Here is a 26,547-nt window from a genome sequence, read left to right on the forward strand (position 1 = left end):
CTATGTTCATAGCAGCATTATTTATATTAACCAGAACCTGGAAACAACCTAGATGCCCTTCAGTTGAAGAATTAATGAAGAAACTGTGGAATATATACATATTAGAATACTACTCTGCGATAAAAAACAATGAGATCTTGAATTTTGTATGCAAATGTTTGGAAATATAAACCACTATTCTGAGTGAGGTAACCCAGACCCAAAAAGATGAACATGGGATGTACTCACTCATAATCGGTTTCTAACCATAATTAAGGGACATCGAGCCTATACTTTGTGATCCTTGAGAAGACAATAAGAAGATGAACTCAAATAAAAGCCTACAGTTATCCTCCTGGATGTTGGAAGTAGATAAGATTGCCTGGCATAAATTGGGAACTTGGGGGTGGGGTTGGTTGGGGGAAAGGGGAGAATGGGGAGAGCTTTGGGGAATGTGATGCTTGGGATATAGGAAGGGTGGACATGGGAGCAGGGAAGCATATATCTTAATTAAGGGAGCCATCTGAGGGTTGACAAGAGACTTGACTCTAGAGGGGTTCCCAGGTGACCAGGGAGATGCCCCCAGCTAGTTCCTTGGGCAGCTGAGGTGAGGGAGCCGAAAAGGCCAAATCCTATAACCATACTCATGAATATCTTGAATATCACCATCGAACCTTCACCTGGCAATGGATGGAGATAGAGAGACAGAGCCCCACATTGGAGCACCGGACTGAGCTCCCAAGGTCCTGATGAGGAGCAGAAGGAGAGAAAACACGAGGAAGAAAGTCATTACCGTGAGGGATGCGTTCACCCACTGAGATGGCGGGACAGAACTAACGGGAGATCACCAAGTCCAGTTGGAATGGGACTGATGGAACATCTGACCAAACCGGATTCTCTGAAAGTGGCTGACAGTGGAGGCTGACCGAGAAGCCAAGGACAATGGCGATGGGCTTGGTCTCTACGACAAGGAGGGGCTCTGTGTGAGCCTTGTCAGATTGGTTGTTCACCTTCCTGGACCTACAAATCAAATGCTGAACACAGCTGAGCAAATGATGGACCTCAGAGGTAGGTGATATATATGCAGATGTCTCCGATGGCTTAAAAATGTGGGCCATAAATACACTATCAGTATACAAATTTACAGGTTCCCCAGGGAAGAGCTAGACTGCAGTGATGCAGGCTGTTACCTCTGCAGCTTGGGCTGATACATCCCCCACAGGACATTTACAAACTTTTCCTCCAGAAACCACTACTGCATTACCTTTTGGGTAAGCATCTGTAAAGACAGCACTAGCTGAGCATATGGGAGATCCTCTAATCACTCTAAAGAATATAACGGGATGATTTTTGAATAGATCATTAATGGCTTTCATTATCCTGCCATTTTAATATTTTTGCAATTTTCTTGGGACTTGCTTGACTTATTTCTCATAGAGTGGCTCTACTACTTTCTAATGGCCACTTCTTAGGCCAGAATTCTAAGGACAGAATGGAGACATCAGCTCCAGAGTCTAAAATCCCATTAAATGACTTCTCATTAATAATCAGTTCCAATCGTGGCCTTTCTTTCATATGAGCTACCCAAAAGACTGCAGGGTCAGATGATCCAAAACCCTTAGAACACTGACTGGACCTGGCCACAGGGTTGGAGGTGTTAACTAGGGGTACAAGACCAATTGGGCAATATGATCCTTCTGAGGAATTACTGTAACTCCTTGAGTAACTGATGTCATAATTTTTATTTCTCCTTGATAATCTGAATCAACAACCCCAGGATAAATTTGAATTCCCCTCAAGATGGTATTGCTTCTTCCTAAGATAAGTCCCAAGGTCCCTCTAGGGAGTGGCCCCAAAACATTAGTGGGTAAAGCTTGAATCCCCATTTTGGCTGACAAGACTGCTCGGGAGGAGGTACTGAGGTTCAGTCCTGCACTTCCTTGGGTGGTGCAGGCAAGGTCTGCAAAGCAAAAGGATTACCCTGTGGAACAAACTGGATACGGCCACTGCTGGGGTGGGATCCCCTGGTGTCATTGCTCCATAAACTGAGGTTCTGTTGCCCTCGAGTGGGGCCCTCTGCCATTTTCCCTGCTCTTGGTCTTGGACGGGCAGAGGCCTTCCATCTCTATCTGTCTTAGATCTGCAGTCATGTGCCCAATGGGCCTCCCTTTTACAACATGGGCACTTTCCTGGTCTGGCAGTAGTTCCTTGAGTGAGTTGTGGACATTCCTTTTTAAAATGTCCAGGGTAACCACAATTAAAGCAGATTTTATTCCCAGTTGTCTGGGATCCTCACCCAGGCCTGATGGCAGTGGCAATCACCTGGCCCTGAATGAAGTGCTCATCAATATCCCCGGAGATCCAGATATATTCATTTAAGCCTTTTGCCTTATGTGGCCACAAGGTTTCCTTACAGTATTTATTTGCATTCTCAAATGCCAGCTGCTTAACTATGGGCATAGCTGTGGTTACATCACCAAACAATCTCCCTGCCTACTGCAATATCCTATCCACATAGTCCTGAAATGGTTCTGAAGGTTCTTGAAAAACTTTTGACAGCTGATCCCCCATGGCCTTGTTTGGCAGGGCTTTCCAAGCTTTGGTAGCCACAGCCACCATCTGGAGATATATGGCAGGATCAAGCACAATTTGATTGGCCAAGTCAGCATAAGCTCCTACTCCAGTTAGCATGTCTAGATTCTGCTGTGCCTGTCCCACTTGCACATTTAACCTAGCCATTTGTAAACAATTTTCTTGATATTCTCTCCTCCACAATAAGTAATCTCCTCCTGATAGTACCACATGGCATAGCTGCTGCAATTAACTAGGTGTAAGATTCAATGCCACAAAAGATTCTACCATGGCAAGAGTAAACGGGGCTGAGAGCCATATACTGTCATGGCCTCTTTCAATTGATTCATCTCCTTAAAGCTCAAGGCCACATGTTATCTCAGCATCTGTCCTGGATTGTTAGGATCAGGTACCTCTCTATAACCGAAGCAACTGTGTGCTGGGCCGAAAACAGACACCTGCTCTTCTTTCTGAGTCCTCTTTGGCCTCCCAGTCATCTGTCAGTCCCCAATGGGACTCCCTCTTTCGCCAATCCTCATTATAAGCAGATGAGTCTGAGGGCGCACATAAGGAATCCTTCACATTACAGCGCTTCAGCCATTTTGAAGTACCTTAATTTCCTGCATTAACTGTGCTTCCTCATCAGATAAACTATTTTCTGCACTAGAGCTGAGGTTGTCTTTCCCATTTTCTGACTCAGAGGTTATTGCTATCTGGTTTTGAGCCCAAAAGTGGGCAGACTTTGGCCCTCGCCTTAGTCCTGCGCCAGATTCCAAAGTTCCCCCTGGTACCTCTAACATTTCCTTTTGGTCCCTACCCAACTCTGACGATCCTATGGACCAGTGAGTCTCCTCCTCCTGCGTTTCTTCAAGAATCTTTTCGGCCACGATGACCCCCGGTCTCAATTTCACTTTATCAGTAAGTAGGGCATCGTGAACGAGGTGCCATAGTGAAAAGGTAGATATAGGTATGCTATCAGCACCCTCCTTTTGCAGACATTTTACCTCTTTCCAGTTGGAGATGTTCAAACCTCCACCTGTCAAAAACCATGGGTTTGCTGTGGCTATATTCTTTAAAAAATCCTCTATAGTTCTCTCTTTGAGCGTGGTTCCTTATTGCTCTAACAATTTAGCTATCTGATATGTCAGGTCTCTCTTACTGCTTACAGACTGCATTTTTTACCCCAGGACAACCCTGTCCACTGCCCCTTCTTTTTAGATCTCGGAGGAAACCTCCACTTTGCCACATCAGCACAGCAACTGTCATTCTTCTGAGCAAGGGATGACAGAATTAACACACAACACAACTTCACGTTCTGCAGACAAGCCTTTATTCTACTTTCTCACACCGTATATATAGCCCTCAGCAGGGGAGGCCAAGCCAGCAAAAGCAGAAAGCTCATCACTGTAACTCAGTGGCTTAGGGGAAAACATCCTTAGAAACATTGCTGAAAATAACAGATTGTTCCTGTTTTCAACCAACCACAAGAGTGCAAAACAGATCAAGTGAGGGTGTGAAGGCCTGTCCTCTATGGACCTAACATCTGGGCCACTTGGATCCTGGGAGGTGTGGAGTTTCCATGTCTGAGGGAGGGCTCATGCCAAGCCGAGCTGGCGGCAGGCAGCCAAGCCAAGAAAGGCAGCAGAGCTGGGGGAAGGGGGTGTTGGGGGATAGGAACATGGTTCTAAAACCAAAGAATGGGTGCCAGATAAAGTGTGAAACAATCCCACACAAGTTTTGCTTATTGCTCAAAGGGTTATTTATTTGAGGGGTAAAGAATTACAGAACACCATCATACATGACAGCCAGGAAAGGAGTCTACTCACTGGAACCAGAGTCTGGAGCAAGAGCAAGAGAGGAGGGCTGCCACTGCACACGCCACAGTGGGCTGGTTTCTCAAAGACTATTGCCTGAAGGAGCAGAAGGAGCTCCCACAGCATATAATCAGTTGTATTTATCAGTGTAATGACAATAGGGTCACCATTATCACTATATTGATCTATGAGGGAATTCCAGCAGTTGATAGGTGAGCCCTGGTTCTATGGTAATATGCAAGTGTGGCTATAGGACAAGGCCAATTCAGGCACCCTCTCCTCTACTGCCGAAGGAACAAGCTGGGGGACATTTCCTTGGACACCTGGGAACCCCTCTAGAGTCAAGTCTCCTGCCAACCCTAAAATGGCTCCCTTAATTAAGATATCTACATCTCTCCTCCCACATCCACCCCTCCTCCATCCCAACCATCCCATTCCCTCAAGCTCTCCCCATCTTCCCCTTTTCCTTTCTCTCTCCCCATTTCCCCTTATCCCCACCCCACCCCACCCCAATGCTCCCAATCCCTGCCTGGCAATCTTGACTCCTTCAAGTATCCAGGATGATAACTATATGTATATCTTTGGGTTCACCTTCTTATTTAGTTTGTCTAGGATCACTAATTATAGGCTTAATGCCCTTTATTTATGGCTAGAATCCACTTATGAGTGAGTACATACCATATTCCTCTTTTTGGGTCTGGGTTACCTCACTCAGTAAAGTGTTTTCTATTTCCATCCATTTGCATGCAAAATTCAAGATGTCATTGTTTTTACCACTGAGTAGAGCTCTAAAGGTTATATGTGCCACACCTTCTTTATCCATTCTTCTATTGAGGGGCACCTTGGTTGTTTACAGGTTCTGGCTATTACAAATCGTGCTGCTATGAGCATAGTTGAACAAATGCTTTTGTAGTATGATTGGGCATCTCTTGGGTATATTCCCAAGAGTAGAATTGCTGGGTCCTGAGGTAGGTTGAATCCAGTTTCCTGAGAAAACACCACACTGATTTCCAAAATGGTTGCACAAGTTTGCATTCCTATCAGCAATGGGTGAGTGTTCCCCTTACTCCACATCCTCTCCAGCATAGGTTATCATTGGTGTTTTTGATTTTAGCTATTCTGACAGGTGTAAGATGGTATCTCAGAGTTGTTTTGATTTGCATTTCCCTGATCGCTAAGGAGGTTAAGCATGACCTTACATGTCTTTTGGCCATATATAAAGAACTCAAAAAACTAGACATTAAAACTCTAATGAACCCAATTAAAAAATGGGGTACTGAACTGAACAGAGAATTCTCAACAGAAAAACTTCAAATGGATTTTAAGGATTTTAAAAGTGGAAAGAGAATCTAACAAATGGGCATACATCATTAAAAGGAAACGTTAAAAATAAAGTTCAAGAAAATAATGAAAATTTATATATGTGTAAAATTTTTAACATTAAACTGAAATAATGATATGTAATCATTATTATACAGAAACATTAAAATGGCTGTTACCGAATAAAAGACAAAAAATTCATGTTACATGAGGCCTAGCCAAACCACTCACACAACTAGATGAGTTTAGCTAGAGTTCTCAGGTGCAAACAATTGCACTGGTTCCCTTCCACCTGCACCTCACAGTAATGCAGAATAAACTGCTCTTCTCCAGTCAAGCAGCACATTGCAGCTGAACCTCTCCAAGCAAGGAGGTTTTTGTTAGGGTCTGTATCACTGTGGGAGGAACATGTGTACCTTGGAAGCAGTAGTAAACTCCTATATCCTCAGCCTCTACTCTGTTGATTTTGAGTGTGAAATCTGTCCCTGACCCACTGCCACTGAACCTGTCAGGGACTCCAGAGTCACGGTTGGACACCAAATAGATTAGGCGCTGTGGAGACTGGCCTGGTCTCTGTAGGTACCAACTCAAATAGGTATTTCCATCACTGTATAAGAGACTCTGACTTGACCGGCAAGAGATGGAGGCTGATTGTCCAATGGTAACCGGTAAAGAGAGTGGAGTCTGGGTCATCACAACATCACCATTGGTTCCTGAAATTAGAATAGTACAAAGTCCATGTAAATCAGAATCTTGATCTTAGCACAGATCATGTCTCTTTATTTTCTCATCATCACATAACCAAGCCTCACATGCCCATCCTGAACAACAGGACCTGCCTCATTACACATGGACAGCACACATAGGCAACCAGACAGTTCACTTTACCCTCATTCCTGCTTTTATCCATGACTATTCTTACCCAGAATGCAGAAAATTGGCAGAAACAGGGACTGGACAGGAAACATCATTTTGAGGAGATAAACTAAATAGTTATCAGTGAAGGCAAGAGTACAGTTGAGCTTTTATTTAGGCCCTCATAGCAGGGACCTCACTGGGGAGCAATATGCAAATATCATGAAGTGCATAACAGTGTACATAGAGAAGGCAGTTATGTGGGCTTCTTAAATTTAAAGGTGACTCGAAATCTTCTTATAGAAAAGGAGTGAAAGTATTAAAACAAAATGTGGTGCCAGATGGGAGACAAGCAGGATGATGAAAAATCGATAAAGCATTTCAAATCAGTTGTAACTATGGGTTAACAATGAAGTCTTGTTGTCTAATTTGAAATTTATATAACTAGCACAAATGATAGAACAAGTGCATACCTTGCACAAATAACAGAACAAGTGAATACCCATATAAAACCCACCACCTATAGGCATAAGTAATTCAGCCCTCATAGAAGAAGACTGAAAATTATCACAAAGATGGATGTAATCATGAAACTAGAGCATCTTGGAGAATAATGTAGGGAAAGTCTAGCTAGTATAGGGTTTTTAGGTGACTTAGCACAATGACAAACTGATGATCCATGTATGAAAAGGTATGATAGACTTTAATAACATGCCATAATTCATCTGTGAAAAACACTGGCAAGAGATAGGGACATTTTCAAAAATCTCTTTCATAAATTACTACCATCTTAAATATTCAACTAACTCTTCAGTTTAACAATGATTTCAAATAATCATTTTATTCATTTTTAAATAATGTACTTATTTTTAAACTATAATAAATTTACATCATTTTATAAAATGATGCAATGTATTCAGACTACATATCATAAAGGAGAATATGCACATCATATCCTCACAATACATACTCATTACATCACATTCATTATTTTAAGGTGAGAAAATATGTGATAAATTATATGGTAAGGGTGCAAGTAAGTAAAGAAAGTTATAAACTATAAACAGCAGCTATGTATCTCTAAAAATAATAAAAATACAGAAAACTGACAATGCAAAATAATGAGTGTGGGGAATTCAATTCTGAGTTTCTCTTCACTATTTAGGAAAATTTAAATTGTTTTATGAATATACAAGACAGTCTGGTGATTTATTACAATATAAAAAAGTTCTTTATCCTGTCACTCAGCAGATATGAAGTTTAGATGACCTGGTCTCAAGCAATGCTGTCTGTTTTTCATGGAGACAAAGTCAATATTGCTTGCCACACCAGTCTGAAAACAGAAAATCTTTCTAAACCATTAGTAAGGCATCCAATCTGCAATCAAGAGTATCATCAGACTCAGTGGCAGTGGATCTGTGACATATTTCACTTTTACATCAGCTCCTAGAAGGGTGGGAATATGGTCACTTAGTACTTACTGTCTACAGTATCTGAATTGTTTATACAGCCATACAAGTCATAAACCAAACCTTCCAAAAGTTCAGAGAGTAGACCTGATTTGGACTAGCTGCTCCCTCTAGTGACTGCACCTGCTAATGTTTTGTTTCATGTTCTGCTCTCTTTAAAGGTCATTCATAGTATTGGAGGGGACTGTCAATAGATCTGCTCTAAATCTAACTGTCCTCTTGGGCCCAAGAGTTGACATATGACAAATTTCCAGAGTTTTCTTAAGAGAAAGTGGTCTTTTATTTATGTTTATGCAGAGAGTAATCCTGAACTGGACTAGATATTATCCATAGTGCCAACACCAGCTAATATTTTGATTTTTTGAAGTTCTGCTGTGGTTTTGGTCATTTGGCCTTCCCTTCTTACCTAAACAAATTCTGCCAATTTTTAAGGAGATATTGTCTCTTTCCCCTTTCCAGGTGGATATATGTGTGTTTTTCCTAGCATTCGGATTGTTACTTAGCTTCTCAAATGTCATGGACTCATTGTTCTTTGCTTTACACCTAACACCCTACCTTGAGTGAGTTCATACCATGTACATCTTTCTGGGTCAAGGTTACCTCACTCAGGATGATTTTTGGGTTTCATCCATTTGCATGCAATTTTCAAGATGTTGTTTTTTACCATTGAGTAATACTCCATTGTGTACATGTTCCACATATTCCTTATCTATTCTTCAGTTGAGGGGCATCTAAGTTGTTTCCAGATTCAGGCTATTACAAATAATGCTGCTATACATATTGTTGAACAAATGTCCTGTTAGTATGATTGAGCATCCTTTGGCTATATATGCAAGAGTGGTATTGCTGGGTTTTGAGGTAGGTTGATTTAGATTTTCTGAGAAACCATCGTATTGATTTCCAGAGAGGCTCTACAAATTGGCGTTGCCAATAGCAATGGAGGAGTGTTCCCCTTAATCCACATCCTCTCCAGCATAAGCTATCATTGGTGTTTTTGAACTTAGCCCTTCTGACTGGTGTAAGATAGTATCTGAGACTCATTTTGATTTGCATTTCCCTGATGGCTAAGGATGTTGAACATTCCCTTAAGTGTCTTCTGGCCATTTGACATTCTGCTGTCGAGAATTCTTTGTTTAGCTCTGTACAGCATTTTGTAGCTGATTATTTGGAATTTTGTTGTCTATTTTCTTGAGTTCTTTATATATTTTGGAGAAAAGTCCTTTGTCTGATGTGGGGTCAGTGAATAAATTTTCTAAATCAGTAGACTGCCTTTCTGTCTTATTATCTATGTCCTTTCCTTTAAAGAAGCGTCTCAGTTTCAGGTAGTCCCATTTATTTATTGTTGTTCTCAGTGTCTGTGCTACTGGTGTTGGAGGGGAAAAGGGGAGGGGGAAAAACTTGTGGAAGTGTGATAGTTGAAATGAAAGATGTATAGAGATGAGGGCAAGAAAAGTGGTATTTTGTTTGAGGGAGCAATTACGGCATTATGGGGATAGCAAGAAAGCCAATACTAGAGAAATTCCAAGGAATCCACAAGAATGAATGCAGCTAAAACCCCAAGCAATACAGGAGTGTGTACCCGGACTAGCCTTGCTCTATAATCAGAATGATGAATATCTAAAATGTCACCATAGAACGTTCATCCAGCATCAGATGGCTATAGAAGCAGAGACCCTCAGTGGAGCATGGCATTGAGCTCTCAGTGTCCAATTGAAGAGTGGAAGGAGCTTATCTGAACTATTGCAGGTTCACTAACCTCAACCAGACAGGAAAGGTACCAGCATAGAACCAAACAAGACCCTCTGAATGTGGGTGAAAGCAATATGTCTGGGGCAGACTGTAGGACCACTGGCAGTGCACCAGGATTTATCCCTACTGCTTGCACTGACCTTTTGGGAACCTATTCTCTTTGGATGGATACCATGCTCAGCCTAGATAGGGTAAAGAGTGCCTTGGACCTTCCCCAAAGCAATGTGCCTTACCATCTCTGGGGAGTGAATGGGAGTGGGTAATGGGGGAATGTGGAGGAAATGAGAGGAGAGGAGAGAAAGGGAACTGGGATTAGTATGTAAAATGAAAGAGAAAGGTTGTTTTCTTTTTAAAAAAAATAAAAGAAAAAAGTTCATTTCGAGAAATGGAGGGGACTGTCAATATAGCCCCTCTAATTCTAGCTGTCTCCCTCTTAGACCTAAGAGCTGACATATGAGAAATTTCCACAGATTTTGCTCAAGAGGTATAATGGTATTTTATTTATTAAATCATAAATATACAATATCTATGCTTTTTTCTATTTTTTCTTTTAGACAAGAAAGGTGTAATATAGTAATATATTTTATAGTAATATATTACAAGAAAGGTGTAATATAATTTATTCAATAAAATATAAAAATCACTATAAAGAGCAATCGCTTTTATGATTTAGTAATCCTAGCTGTGCTATCTATCCTGTTATAGCATACAGAAAAATAACAGTCCTAGAATACTACAAGAAAGACTGTATTGATTCAGGAATCTACTATCAAGGAACTGGTATAAAAATAACATGTTGTAGTGGGAGTCATGTTATGATTTGATGACACAGTGTCTCATAAACTTTTATTTTAAACAATTAAACACAATCTTTGAATACTATAATTTTGCATTCTATAATCTTTATTTGTGTGTGCCCCTTATGGAAGAAATAGTTTGATGACTGTTATACTGCCTCTCTCAAATCTTGTTCTTGTTTTCCTACTCACTGTGTTGTTAATGGAGTGACTCCAAGTGTCATCCCCTTTTTATATCCTGCAAATTCTGAAATGTGGGCCACAGTGAATCTGGCTTCTTTGTTTTTTATTTCTGTTTGAGTGTGTGTGTGTGTGTGTGTGTGTGTGTGTGTGTGTGTGTTTGCGTGTTTTTGTATTTGTGTTTGTGTGGGTGTATGTCTGTGTGTGTGCGTGTGTGTGTGTGTGTGTATGCTTGATGTTTTATTTGTTTTTTTCAGGGGGAGGGCTTTATGTTTTTGTTTTGTTTTGTTTTGTTTTAACCCAAAGTTTTCTATGTAACCCTGCCTGGCCTATAACTCACTCTGTAGGCAAAGCTGATCCACCTACTTCTGCCTCCTGAGTGCTGGGATTAAAGGCACCTTTTACCATCACCAAGTTCTGTTGGTTATTTTCATCATGGAAATGCAATGATAACTATCATTATGAGTCAATCACTTTAAGGAAATATATATTAGAAGTAGGAATTTTTAGTGCTCTTTCACAGTACATTGATCCACACCATGCTCTCTCCAGATATGTTCAAGGAAACAAACAATGGGATATTGATGTTCCTTGCTCACTGAAACAGAACACTGCATTTTCCAGCTTATACTCTAAAAACCCTAGAAACTTTTTTTGAAAGATTAAGAATTCCATGTTATATACCATGAGATGGAATTGAGAATATTATAGAAAACAGGGTATGCTTAAATATAATATTGGAAGTTCTGGTAGTGATGAGAGTTGAGAATAAATGATTTTTTGGTCAATTCAATGGTCATCATGTCTCATAGTCAGCAGAAAAAGAGAAATTATATTGATTATAAGGTTGCCTTTTATAAATTTTCTTTTCTTCAATGAAAAAGTGACTTGATAGTCAAATAATCTAACAGGTAGAATTCTAGTTTTTATTTTTAAAATGCTCAATTTTTAGATAGATTAAAAATGTAGATTTATGGAAGGAATGTTTGTGATAATTAATTTGTTTTTTGGGTATGACTTTTAAATTGTCAATTAAGGAGCCTTGTAATGTGATTTGAAAATCAAAATATAAGTGTTCAGTATCAGCCAGTAACTAAAATCAGTTGTATTTATCAGTGTCATGATGACAGAGTCACCATTATCACCACATTGGTCTATGGGGGAGTTTCGGCAGTTGATAGGTGAGCCCTGGCTTCTAGGGAATAAGCAGCTCTCCTTTACATGTGCAACAATGTTGCTGACTGGTACCAACTTGTTTAAGCCTGCTAATGAATATAATATAAATTTGCCAACCCATACTAGAGTGGTTCCAATTACTCAGGTCGAAAGTGCTTTCATTTGTTGTATAAGCCTAACTGATAACACTGTACAGATGCCTGATACACAGAGACCTATTTACTTATTGTGGACTTATTGTCCTCTTTATTCCATTCCCTGCTATAAATGGTTAAGGATTAACAGTGCAATAATAATAGCCACTATCTAGTTAGGACTTTCCTCCTGTTTGGTAGATAATAAACTGAGGTTCCCTAAGTTGTAGCCTTCATTCTTTGCCTTCTTCTTGTGACTTAGATCTCTGTCCTTAGATCTCTTCCCCAAATGATAAACATCTTCCATCTACTCCTGTTTTTCCTACATTTCCAGGGAGAAGCATACTGTGTTTCTCAGGCTTGGATACAATGGTTGATCTTCCTACTGGTTCCTGCCATTCTTTGCTAGTATCTCCTCACCGCCAAATATCAAGTTTCATTCAGTTGTTCCTGTTAGCTAACCTCATTCTTTTACCTGCTCTGAAAGCTTGATGGCTCTTATATCCCTGTTCATGACTTCAAAATCTATCATAGAAAAATTCAGTACCTTACCCTATCCTGTGATCTAATCAGACAGGCAACTGAAATTATCTTAATATCCTGAGAGCAAAGAGCATATCTAAATATTATCTTGAGCACATGTCAACATCCTTTATGCTGAATGAACACACTCCAATCTATGCTCTATGAAATCATTGGATGTACTAAACTAAATCAGATGAACCCTCAAATCAGGGCTTTATGACTATGTTCATCCTGGCAGAAATAGAAAATACAGTCTTTAAGATAGTCACTGGGGACCAAATTGAGTTCACTCAGGAAGATAACCTCATTTTGTCATATTTGTTACTTACTTATGAGGAACCATGACTAATATATCAATCTCATCTTGGACATTGATAAGAGGGGATTATATATTCTCTTTCATGTTTCCTGTCTGTTATAATATCTTGTTAAAAAAAATCACCTAAGTTTAGAGGAAAGCCTTCTCATCTCTCAAAGAGACCTTGTAAAAACAGCCTTTAAGGTCTCAAAACATAGAATGCATAATACAGCTCAAAACTGAAGCAAAAACGGGTGAAACATCAAATGTTGGCTGCAGATTCATAACACAGTCCTTTGTAGTGTAATATAGACAATGATGTCTGCTTAGGTCTGGACTACTGGAATCTGTTTTATTTGTGGCTTTGAGCCACTCGGAATATCTGTCCAAAATCATAGTTATTACCTCAGGCCTCTTCATTTAGAGAGAAAGGTTTTGACATAAAATAGTTCATGATAAATATACTTACATCCCTCTATTCCTACTCTGGGCTCATATATTTCAGATTGTCAACATTCAGCAACCAATAGGGACCAGCTGGCCCAATTCTGGTCACCATCACTCTTACCATAGCTGTCATGAAACTACAGTAATGCTACTGTGTTAGTTCAAAATAAGAGCTGTATACCATTGTGATGGTTTTATTAGACTTCTCAATATAATTGCTGATTATATGCATAAAGCGTTGTGTTGCACAGAAACTTTTGAACTTATTCCTGGAAAATTATAATTAACTTTATTACCTATACAAATACAAAAGAAACAATCCAAGCAAGGAATTACTCAGTTTCTATTACCCATGTTACATATCATACAGAGTTGTCAGGGCCATTAGCAGAAAATGAAAGAAAGAAGAGAAATTGATCAATTATTAATAAGAAACATGTTTCTAGCCTCATAATTTCATAAGACACACCGTATTAAAAGAAGGGATTTAAAGAAAAAATTTCCCATTACTAAAAAACAAGAAGGGAAATTTAAAAAGGGTAATTCTTGTTCTTTATATAATCAAATTTTTAATGTTCTGTCTCTTTAGGAGGCAAGTGATGCCCACTCCCTTCCTGCTTGTAGCCTTAGTCTCTTTCTCTCTTCCTGTCCCTCTCTCAAAGAGACAGCTTCTGCTTCTCCCCACTTTTTCCCTATTTACAATGTCAAAGTTTCCTTAAGAATTCACTTGCTTGCAGTAACTTTTATACACACACACACACGTGCACACACACGCACGCGTGCACACACACACACAAACACACGTACGTGCATGACTCACACAATTAGTTTAGGAGAAGAAGGACTATGTCCTTTGTAACCAGGTAGAACTTCCCTCATACCTACAGCTCTCTAGACCCCCACTCAACACAGTCAGTCTCCTTTCTGCTAACAATATGATCATCTCATCACATATCTCTCTCTGTCTGTCTGCACCCTGAAAAGACACCCTACCTAAAATGTGGAACCCAGTTTAAACACTTCTGGTCCATTTTCAATGGCAGTCACAACACATAAAAACATTGAAATTGTTACCAATGTCACTGGATGTTTAGCTCTTCATCTAGATTCATTATTCCCTACATCTGTAACGTTTCGCTGGTTCAATTCTACTTCAGCACAGGGTGAAGCCTGGTAATTTATGTTAAGCGGTATGAATTTATAAACATGATATTATAAATTTAAAATAATAATTCATAAATATTAATGGTTTTTCCTTTTGAAATATATGTCAGACTTTTATCTATTTTGCTATAATTTCAAAGACTTTCAAAACATAATTTTCAAAACTCTAAAGCAATTTTATATTGTTAGTAAAATACAACATGAAAAACAGATATATAGATGTCCCTTCCCAGCTTACACCCAGAAACCCCCACTTCATCCTCCTGTCTTTAGGGCCACAAAATCCCACAGCTCGGCCTGTTTCGGTGCCAGGACCAGGAATTGAGTGCACCCAGGCCGGTGGGAGGTCCCCTGTTTCAATAGCCTGCCTGCAGCAAGGTAGGCCTTTTGTCACCAAGCTGCATGGCCAGCAAGGAGACCTGACTGTCTACCAGAAGATCCATCATTCATTGGGGTGAGTGAATTGAATTCATTTGGGTGAATTGAACTTCTAAAAGAAGACCCAAAGGGGATTATTCAGAGGAAGAAATGGGCAGGCGCCAATGCAAGAATTCCTCCAACAATTTGATAAACAACATGAAAGCACCTGAACCCAGAGAACTTACAAGAGGAGGACTTGAACACACTAATCAAGAAGAAGTAGAAAAAAATTGACTTTATGAAAGTCATAGAGTCCATTAAATAGTAGGTGAAAAACTTCCTTAAAGAAATGGACTAGAAGAATAACAAAAAGTTTGAAGAATTGAGTAAATCCGTAAACGATATCCTAGGAAACCAAGAAAAAACAATTAAACAGATAATGGAAACAGTGCAAGACTTGAAAACTGAAATGGAGGCAAGGAAGAAAACACAAACCGAGGGCCAGCTGGATATGGAAAAATCTATGTAATCGAACAGCGACTACAGAAACAAGCATAACCAACAGAATACAAGAGATAGAAGAAAGAATCTCAGATTCTGAAGATACCATAGAGACAATAAACTCACTGATAAAAGAAAACAGCAAATCCAACAAATTTTCATCACAAAACATTCAGGAAATCTGGGACACAATGAAAAGACCAAACCTAAGAATAATAGGCGTAGAAGAAGGAGAAGAATTACAGCTCAATGGTCCAGAAAATATATTTAATAAAATTATAGAAGAAAACTTCCCAAACCTAAAACTAGATATTCCTATTAAGGTTCAAGAAGCTTACAGAACACCAAATAGACTGGATCAAAAAAAAATCCCCTCGCCATATTATAATCAAAACACAAAACATACAGAATAAAGAAAAAATATTAAGAGGTGTAAAGGAAAATGGTCAAGTAACATATAAAGGTAAACCTATCAGACTAACACCTGACTACTCTATGGAAACCATGAAATCCAGAAGGTCCTGGATAGATGTTTTGCAGTAATTAAGAGACCATGGATGCAAGCAACGATAACTATACCCAGCCAAGCTTTCGTTCATTATAAATGGAGAAAACAAAATATTCCAAGATAAAAACAAAATTAAACAATACATAGCCACAAATCCAGCCTTGCAGAAAATAATAAAAGGAAATTAACAAACAAAGGAGACCAGCATTGCCCAAAATAACTCAGATATCTAGTGACCCTTCACCAGCACATCTCAAAGAAAGGAAACACACAATCTCTACTACCAAATAAGAAATGACAACCGGAGTTAACAAACACTGGTCATTAATATCACTTAATATCAATGGACTCAATTCACCTATAAAAAGGCACAGGCTAAGAGATTGGATACGAAAACAGGATCCAACATTCTGCTGTTTAAAGAAACACACCTCAACCACAAAACAAACATCTACTCAGAGTAAAGGGTTGGGAAAAGGTTTATCAAGCAAATGGACCTAAGAAACAAGACGGTGTGGCCATACTAATTTCTAACAAAGTTGACTTCAAACTAAAATCAATCAGAAGAGATGGAAAGGGACACTTTATACTCATTACAGGAAAAATCCATCAGAATGAAGTCTCAATCCTGAAGATCTATGCCCCTAATACAAAAGCACCGACTTATGTAAAAGAAACATTACTAGAACTCAAGGCAGCAATCAAACCAACCACACTGATAGTGGGAGACTTCAACACTCCTCTCTCACCAATGGACAGGTCAATCTGACAGAAAGCTAAAAGAGAATTAAGAGACTTAATAGAGGTAATGAACCAAATGGACTTAACAGACATCTATAGAACTTTCCACCCAAACAGGAAAGAATATACTTTCTCCTCTGCGGCTCATAGAACCTTTTCGAAAATTGACCACATACTCAGTAACAAATCAAACTTCCACAGTTACAAAAACATATTAGTAACCACCTGCATCTTATCGGATCACCATGGATTAAAATTAGAATTCAACAACAATGTTACCCTCAGAAAGCATAAAAGATCATGGAAACTGAACAGGCAACTACTGAACCACACCTGGGTCAAGGAATAAAGAAAGAAAGAAATTAAAGTCTTCCTTGAATTTAATGAAAATAAAGACACAACATACTCAAAACTATGGGACACAATGAAAGCAGTGCTAAGAGGAAAATTTATAGCACTAAGTGCCCACTTAAAAAATGGAGAAAGCACACATTGGAGACTTAACAGCACACCTGAAAGCTCTAGAAAAGAAAGAAGCAGAGTCACCTAGGAGGAGTAGAAGTCTGGAAATTATCAAACTGAGGGCAGAAATCAACAAAAGAGAAACACAGAAAACAATCTAAAAATCAATGAATCAAAAAGCTGGTTCTTGGAGAAAATCAACAAGATTGACAAACCCCTAGCCAAACTAATGAAACGGCAGAGAGAGAACATACAAATTAATAAGATTAGAAATGAAAAGGGGGACATAACCACAGACACAGAGGAAATGCAGAGAATCATTAGATCTTACTACAAAAGCCTGTATGCCACAAAATTAGAAAATGTAAAAGAAATGGACACTTTTTAAGATAAGTACCATATACCAAGGTTAAACCAGGACCAAGTGAACAATTTAAATAGTCCTGTTAGTCGCGAAGAATTAGAAACTGTTATCAGAAACCTCCCTATCAAAAAAAGCCCAGGAACATATCGTTTCAATGCAGAATTCTACCAGAACTTCCAAGAAGACCTAATACCTATACTCCTTAATTTATTTCATAATATAGAAACAGAAGAGTCATTGCCAAATTCCTTTTATGAAGCTACAATTACCCTGATACCTAAACCACACAAAGACTCAACCAAGAAAGAGAATTACAGGCCAATCTCACTCATGAACATCGATGCAAAAATTCTCAATAAAAGACTGGCAAACAGAATACAAGAACACATTAGAAAAATTATCCATTATGATCAAGTAGGCTTCATCCCAGAGATGCAGGGCTTGTTCAACATACAAAAAAATCTATCAATGTAATCCATCATATAAATAAACTGAAGGATAAAAGCCATATGATCATCTCATTAGATGCAGAAAAAGCATTTGACAAAATTCAACACCCCTTTATGATAAAGGTCTTGGAAATATTAGGGATACAAAGGTCATTCCTAAATATAATAAAGGCTATTTACAGCAAGCCGACAGCTAACATCACATTAAGTGGAGAGAAACTCAAGGCCATCCCACTAAATTCAGGAATACGACAAGGCTGTCCACTCTCTCCTTATCTCTTCAATATAGTGCTTGAAGTTCAAGCAATAGCAATAGGACAACACAAGGGGATCAAGGGGATTCGAATTGGAAAGGAAGAAGTTAAACTTTCGTTATTTGCAGATGATATGATAGTGTACATAAGCGACCGGAAAAACTCTACCAAAGAACTCCTACAGCTGATAAACTCCTTTTTTAGAGTGGCAGGATACAAGATCAACTCCAAAAAATCAGTCGCCCTACTACATACAAAGGATAAGGAAGCAGAGAAAGAAATCAGAGAAGCGTCACCTGTCATGATAGCCACAAATAGCATGAAATATCTTGGGGTAACTCTAACCAAGGAAGTGAAAGACCGATTTGACAACAACTTTAAGTTTTTGAAGAAAGAAATTGAAGAGGATACCAGAAAATGGAAGGATCTCCCTTGCTCTTAGATTGGGAGGATCAACATAGTAAAAATGGCAATGCTACCAAAGGCGATCTATAGATTTAATGGAATTCCCTTAAAGATCCCATCAAAATTCTTCACAGATCTTGAGAGGACAATAATCAACTTTATATGGAAGAATAAGAAACCCAGGATAGCCAAAACAATCTTATACAATAAAGGAACTTCTGCAGGCATTACCATCCCTGACTTCAAACTCTATTACAGAGCTACAGTATTGAAAACAGCTTGGTATTGGCATAAAAATAGAAAAGTCGACCAATGGAATCGAAAAGAAGACCCAGATCTTAACCCACAAACCTATGAACACCTGATTTTTGATAAAGGAGCTAAAAGCACACAATGGAAGAAAGAAAGCATCTTCAACAAATGGTGCTGGCATAACTGGATGTCAACCTGTAGAAGAATGAAAGTAGATCCGTGTCTATCACCATGCACAAAACTCAAATCCAAATGGATTAAAGACCTCAATATCAATCTGAACACACTGAACCTGTTAGAGGAGAAAGTGGGAAGTACTCTACAACATTTGGGCACAAAAGACAGCTTCCTACGTATAGCCCCAGCAGCACAGACATTAAGGGCATCATTGAATAAATGGGACCTCCTAAAGCTGAGCAGCTTCTGTAAAGCAAAGGACACTGTCACTAAGACAAAAAGGCAGCCTACTGACTGGGAAAAGATCTTCACCAACCCCACAACAGACAAAGGTCTCATCTCCAAAATATATAAGGAACTCAAGAGACTAGACTTTAAAATGCTAATGAACCAATTAAAAAATGGGGCACTGAACTGAACAGAGAATTCTCAACAGACGAAGTTCGAATGGCCAAAAGACACTTAAGGGCATGCTCAACCTCCTTAGCAATCAGGGAAATGCAAATCAATACAACGTTGAGATACCATCTTACACATGTCAGAATGGCTAAAATCAAAAACACCAATGATAGCCTTTGCTGGAGAGGATGTGGAGTAAGGGGTACACTCATACATTGCTGGTGGGAATGTACACTTGTGCAACCACTTTGGAAAGCAGTGTGGTGGTTTCTCAGGAAATTCGGGATCAACCTACCCCAGGATCCAGCAATCCCACTCTTGGGAATTTACCCAAGAGATGTCCAATCATATTGCAAAAGCATCTGTTCAACTATGTTTATAGCAGCATTATTTGTAATAGCCAGAACCTGGAAACAACCTAGATGTCCTTCAGTGGAAGAATGGATGAAGAAAGTGTGGAATATATACATATTAGACTACTACTCAGCGGTAAAAAACAATGACATCTTGAATTTTGCATGCAAATGGATGGAAATAGAAAACACCATCCTGAGTGCGGTAACCCAGGCCCAAAAAGATGAACATGGGATGTACTCACTCATAATTGGTTTCTACCCATAAATAAAGGACATTGAGCCTATAATTCGTAAAAAATCCTAGAGAAGCTATATAAGAAGGTGAACCCAAAGAAAAACATATAGTTATCCTCCTTGATACTGGAAGTAGACAAGATTGCCGGACAAAAAATGGGAACATGGGGTGGGGTGGCATGGGGGAAGGGGGAGATTGGGAGAGAAAAGTGTGAAGTGGAGGATGGGAAGAGCTTGGGGGAATAGGATGGTTGGGATATAGGAAAAGTGGACATGGGAACAAGGAATTATATATCTTAATTAAGGGAGCCATTCTAGGGTTGGCAGAGACTTGACTCTAGAGGGGTTCCCAGGTGTCCAGGAAGATGCCACCATCTAGGTCCTTGGGCAGCTGAGGAGAGGGTGCCAGAAATGTCCAGATCCTATTGCCGTACTCATGAATATCTTGCATATCACCATAGAACCTTCACCTGGCATTGGATGGAGAAAATGACAGAGACCCACATAGGAGCACCGGACTGAGATCCCAAGGTCCCGACGAGAAGCAAAAGGAGGGAGATCATGAGCAAGGAAGTCAGGCACGTGAGAAGTGCGTTTACCCATTGAGATGGTGGGACAGATCTAATGGGAGAGCACCAAGTCCAGTTGGAATGGGACTGATGGAACAGGGGACCAAACCGGACTCTCTGAATGTGGCTGATGGTGGAGGAGGACTGAGAAACCAAGGACAACGGCAATGAACATGAACTCTACTGCATGTTCGGCCTCACTGTGAGCCTTGTCAGTTTGGTTGCTCACCTTCCTGGACTTGGGGGAGCTGGGAGGACCTTGAACTTAGCATAGTGGAGGGAGCCCTGATGGCTCTTTTTCTTGGAGAGGGATGGAGTGGGGGTGTGGGTGGAGGGGATGGGAGGGGAGGGGAGGGGGAGGAGATGGAAATCTTTAATAAAAAAAATGAGAGAGAAAAAAAATTAAACCATAAAAAAGAAAAAGAAAAACATCAAAGAAACCTGAAAAGACTGTGGAGATGCTGATATTCTGCCGCACACCTGTTTTTCACAGGAAAGCAGGTAACACGCCAGAGAAAAGACCCCATACCAGCAGGTAGACAAGACCTCAGTGTTCAGGCTTAGACCAGGGTAACATTTGCAGGTTTTGATGATGTTGAGTACAACTAAAAAATTATACACATTGCAAAACAATGCACACTGTGAACTAAGCACAGCCTATAGTAGACAGGTTAAATCGTAGGCATATTTTAATGAGAAACTCAGTACAGAAAACAGATATAAAATTTCCACAGACAATATTTACATTAGGTTCACAAATAGGAATATCTATCTATCTATCTATCTATCTATCTATCTATCTATCTATCTATCTATTTATATATCTCCCTAAATGAGCATGGCAACTGTTTGGTTGCATGTCCCTAATAAAACATACAGAAAAAAACTTTATAAAGATATTCAAAATAATCCTCTCTAGTCTACTTAGAAAGAATAAAGGAAATATAGATAGACTCTTAATGATTTTAAAAGTGAAAAGAGAATCTAAAAATTAACATACATTATTAAAAGGAAACATTAAAAATGAAGTTAAAGAAATAATGAAAATTTATAAATGCATAAAAATTTTTAACACCAAACTAAAATAATGATATGAAATCATTATTATACAGAAGCAATACCATGGCTGTTGCAGAATTTAAGACAAGAAATTCATGTCACATGAGGACTAGCCAAACCACTCACCCAACTAGATGAGTTTTGTTACAGTTCTCAGGTGCAAACAATTGCACTGTTTCCCTTCCACCTGCACCTCACAGTAATGCAGAGTGAACTGTTGTCTAATCAAGCAGCAATTGCAGCTGGGCCTCAACAAGCAAAGAGGTTTTTGTTAGGGTCTGTATCACTGTGGAAGGAACATGTGTACCTTGGAAGCAGTAATAAACTCCTAAATCCTCAGCCTCTACTCTGCTGATTTTGAGTGTGAAATCTGTCCCTGAACCACTGCCACTGAACCTGTCAGGGACTCCAGAGTCACGGTTGGACACCAAATAGATTAGGCGCTGTGGAGACTGGCCTGGTCTCTGTAGAAACCAATTCAAATAGGTATTTCCATTACTATGTAAGAGACTCTGACTTGACCGGCAAGAGATGGAGGCTGGTTGTCCAATGGTAACCGACAAAGAGAGTGGAGTCTGGGTCATCACAACATCACCATTGGTTCCTGAAATTAAAACAAAATAGTACAAAGTCCATGTAAATCTGAATCTCCATCTTAGCACAGATTATGTCTCTTTAGTTTCTCATCATCACATAACTAAGCCTCACATGCCCATCCTGAACAACAGGACCTGTGTCATTACACATGGACAGCACACATAGGCAACCAGACAGTTCACTTTATCCTCATTCCTGCTTTCATCTATCACTATTCTTACCCAGAATGTAGAAAATTAGCAGAAACAGGGACTGGACAGGAAACATCATTTTGCGGAGATAAACTAAGTAGAGTTATCAGTAAAAGGCAAGAGTACAGTTGACCTTTTATTTTGGCCAACAAGGCAGGGACCTCCCTGGGGAGCAATATGCAAATACCATGGACTGCATAACAGTGTATATAGAGAAGACAGTTATGTGGGCTTCTAAAATTTAAAGATGAGTCAAAGAAATCTTTTTTTAGAACAGGAGTGAAAGTAATAAAACAAAATGTGGTGACAGATAGGAGACGAGCAGGATGATGAAAAATTGATAAAGCATTTCAGATCAGTTGTAACTGTGGTTTAACAATATTGTCTAGTCTTGTTGTCTAATGAAATTTATTTAAATTTTGTCTAAAAACACACAGTTAAATTGTAAGGAATTATGGGAATTTACTGAAAACACATAGGTAATTATCCTGTAGGATGAAATGAGCTCCCAGAACTTTGTGTTCATAGTATCTAGTGCACAACAAAAGTACAAGATGGAAGCAAATCATTCAACTAAGTCTTCAAATTATTGACTATGTTCTTATTTGGTGTTAGTATATAGACTTCTTGTTACATTCACGGTGATTCAGTTAGGTTATTTTCAAATAGAAAAGCATACAATAATCATTACTGTATGATTACTCATATATAATATACACACATATTGAAATGCATGCATAAGACCATTATTATACTACCCTATATAAATATACACATTGTTTTCATAGCATTGAAATTTTTTATTAGATCAAATTCTCTTAAGCTTACATATCAGACAAACACTGAACTTACTGCTGTAAACACAGGTTATGCATTTCTCTACTCTCCAGTCTCATTCAAAGAAATCATAGAGCATATATCATTCATTATCTTTTTTATCTTCAAGGCATAAATGTTTCTTTAAAAGTTCAGTCATATTCTGTGAGTAAATACATATCTCTATTGCTGAATCTTCTACTAATGATAGCATTTATCCTTTCATATAGATATTTATATTTTTAACTGTAAGATGTTGAAAACTAACTTACCATAAGTGTTTTTGTATCAGATTATAATTGAACATATATCTCCATTTATCTTAGAACAATTCATAGGATTGTATTTGTCAGTCTTTTTCTCAGATATAAAGATGAAGTTATTATAGTTTATTAACTAAAAATTTCTTTGACTAGCAATGGGAATATTATGTAATGTACATCCTTTTCCTAGTCATTCTTACATTAATATATAATCAAGAGTTATTTAACCATTTAATTCCTGATTTTTTTTAATTTATTTATTTATTAAAATTTTCCACCTCTTCCCATTACTCTCCTCCACCCTCCTTCCCCTCCCTCTCCAGTCCTAAGAGAAGTCAGGGTGCCCTGCCCTGTGGGAAGTCCAAGACCCTTCCCCCTTCTTCCAGGTCTAGGAAGGTGAGCATCCAAACAGACTAGGCTCCCACAAAGCCAGCACATGCAGTTGGATCAAAACCCAGTGCCATTGTCCTCGGCTTCTCATTCTGCCCTCATTGTCCGCCCCATTCAGAGAGTCTGGTTTGATCACATGCTCCGTCAGTTCCAGTCCAGCTGGCCTTGCTGAGCTCCCATTAGATAAGTCACACTGTCTCAGTGGGTAGATGCACCCCTTGTGGTACTGACTTCCTTGCTCATGTTCTCACTCCTTCTGTTCTTCATCTGGACCTTAGGAGCTCAGTTTATAGTTTTCCTGAGATACCATCCCTCAAAATATAAATTTAAATATATTGCTTATCTTTGTTCACAGATCTGCTATTAGATTTTTACTATTTTTTTTTAATTTTTCCACTTGGCCATTGAATGCTAGGTATGAAAATTATTTTGATACACTTGCCTTCCAAATTTTTTGACAAAATGTGGTATTAATAAATAAATGATACAGAATTGAGTTGCCTATAAAAGGATATTAGCTACATATGGTAACTGAATCAGTAACATTTTTATGTTAGCAATTAATTTCATAATTATCTTATTGACAATTAATACTCAGGGGAGCTATAAATTCACACTTAATAAGCACAAATGAAAGAACAAGTGCATACCTTGCACAAATGACAGAACACGTGCATACCCATATAAAACCCACCACCTATAGGCATAAGTAATTCAGTCCTCATATAATATGACTGGAAATTGTCAAAAGATGGATGTAATTATGAAACTAGAGCATCTTACAGAATAATATAGGGAAACTCTAGCTAGCATAGAGTTTTTAGGTGACTTAGTACAATGCCATGTATGAAAGGATATGATAGACTTTAATAACATGCCATAATTAATCTGTGAAAAACACTGGCAAAAGACATGGACATTTAAAAAATCTCTTTCATAAATTACTACCATCTTAAATATTCAACTAATTCTTCAGTTTAACAATGATTTTAAATAATCATTTTATTCATATTTACATAATGTACTTATTTTTAAACTATAATAAATTTACATCATTTTAGAAAATGATGCAATGTACTCAGACTATACCTCATAAAGGAGCATATGCACATCATACTCTCACAGTACAGTCTCATTACATCATATGCATTATTTCAGTGTGAGAAAATATATAATAAATTATATGGTACTGCTACAAGTAAATAAAGAAAGTTATAAACTGCTATGGATGTGTAAGAATACTGAAAATACAGAAGATTGACAAAACAAAATGATGAGTGTGGGAAATTCAATTCTGAGTTTCTACCCACTTTATGAAAATGTAAATTGTGATATGACTATAAAAGACAATCTGGTGATTTATTACAATATAAAACAAGTTATCATATTATTCAGCAGATATAATATTTAGATGACCTGGTCTCAATCCACACTGTTTTTCTTGGAGACAGAGTCAGTATCGCTTGCCAAGCCAGTCTGAAAAAAAGGAATCTTTCTAAACCATTAGTAAGGCATCCAATCTGCAATCAAGAGTATCATCAGGACTCAGTGGCAGTGGATCTAGGGACAGATTTCACTCTTACATCAGCTCCTAACAGCCTGGGAACAGGTTCATTTATACTTAGTGTCTACAGCATCTGAATTGTTGACACAGCCATAAGAGTCATCAAACCAAACCTCTCAAAAGTTCAGAGAGTAGACCTGATTTGGACTAGCTGCTCCCTCTAGTGACTGCACCTGCTAGCATTTTGTTTTCATGTTCTGCTCTTCTTTAAATGTCAATCATATAATTGGAGGGGACTGTCAATATATCTACTGTAAATCTAACTGTCCTCTTAGGCCCAAAAGTTGACATATGACAAATTTCCAGAGTTTTCTTAAGAGATAGTGATCTTTATTTATGTTTGGTTATACTTGTCTCTGTAGTTCCTATTCCTTTACCCAGATTTTCCATATCAAGCCTTCCCTCAGTTTGTGTTTTCTTCATTACCTTCATTTCATTTTTCAAGTCTTGAACTGTTTCCCTTACCTGTTTGATTGCTTTTTCTTGGTTTTCTTTGAGTTTCTGTGAGAGATTTATTCATTTCTTCTATCTTTTCATTTGCCTTCTTCATTTTTTAAGCAATTTTTCACATCCTGTTTAACGTCCTCTATTATTTTTATAATGTTCCATTTAAAGTTGATTTCTTCTACCTCTTCTGGAATAGGATGTTCAAGCCTGCTTGCTGCATAATCCCTGGATTCTGGTGTTGTCGTGTTGCCTTTCAGGTCATCGGCACCTGCCCATCACTTCTTTCATATGCATCCAGGAGAGTTTTGGTATCTTGGTCCAATCTTGGCTGTGACTGACTCTCTGGGTAGATCTCTACAGTGTAGGAGTAGGAACTGTTCCTTGGCCAAGAACCTTGCAGACAATAGGGTAGGCTTGGGGAGGCAGGATCATGTGAAACAAAGACACCCTTGCAGCACGAACTGGAGGGGCCCTGTGCTCCGTTCCCAGACTGTTCGCCCAGCCTCAGGATGGCAGACACTCACCCATCTAGGTGGATCTCCTCAGCACAGGAACAGGGATTCCTGGTAGTCCAAAAATCCCACAGGCAAAAGGGCGAACTTAGGGGGAGGACAGGGTCATGTGGAACAAAGAAGCCCCTGCAGCAGGAGTTGGAGGTGTCCTGTACTCCCTTCCAGGGACCTTCAGGCTGGGTGGGCACACACTCACCCC

The 26,547-nt window shown here is 38.8% G+C and overlaps 2 gene segments (V, D, J or C); both read right to left on the reverse strand.

The window, feature by feature from the left end:
- Positions 1 to 6,017: 6,017 nt before the first annotated feature.
- LOC121677083 lies at positions 6,018 to 6,702 on the reverse strand. The segment is given in 2 exon segments: positions 6,018 to 6,397; positions 6,607 to 6,702. Coding segments are annotated over 2 exon segments (429 nt in total).
- A 15,087-nt stretch (positions 6,703 to 21,789) lies between these two features.
- LOC119807248 lies at positions 21,790 to 22,445 on the reverse strand. The segment is given in 2 exon segments: positions 21,790 to 22,172; positions 22,387 to 22,445. Coding segments are annotated over 2 exon segments (432 nt in total).
- Between the last annotated feature and the right edge of the window lie 4,102 nt (positions 22,446 to 26,547).

Source organism: Arvicola amphibius, chromosome 2, assembly GCF_903992535.2.
Source record: "Arvicola amphibius chromosome 2, mArvAmp1.2, whole genome shotgun sequence".
NCBI lineage: Eukaryota > Metazoa > Chordata > Mammalia > Rodentia > Cricetidae > Arvicola > Arvicola amphibius.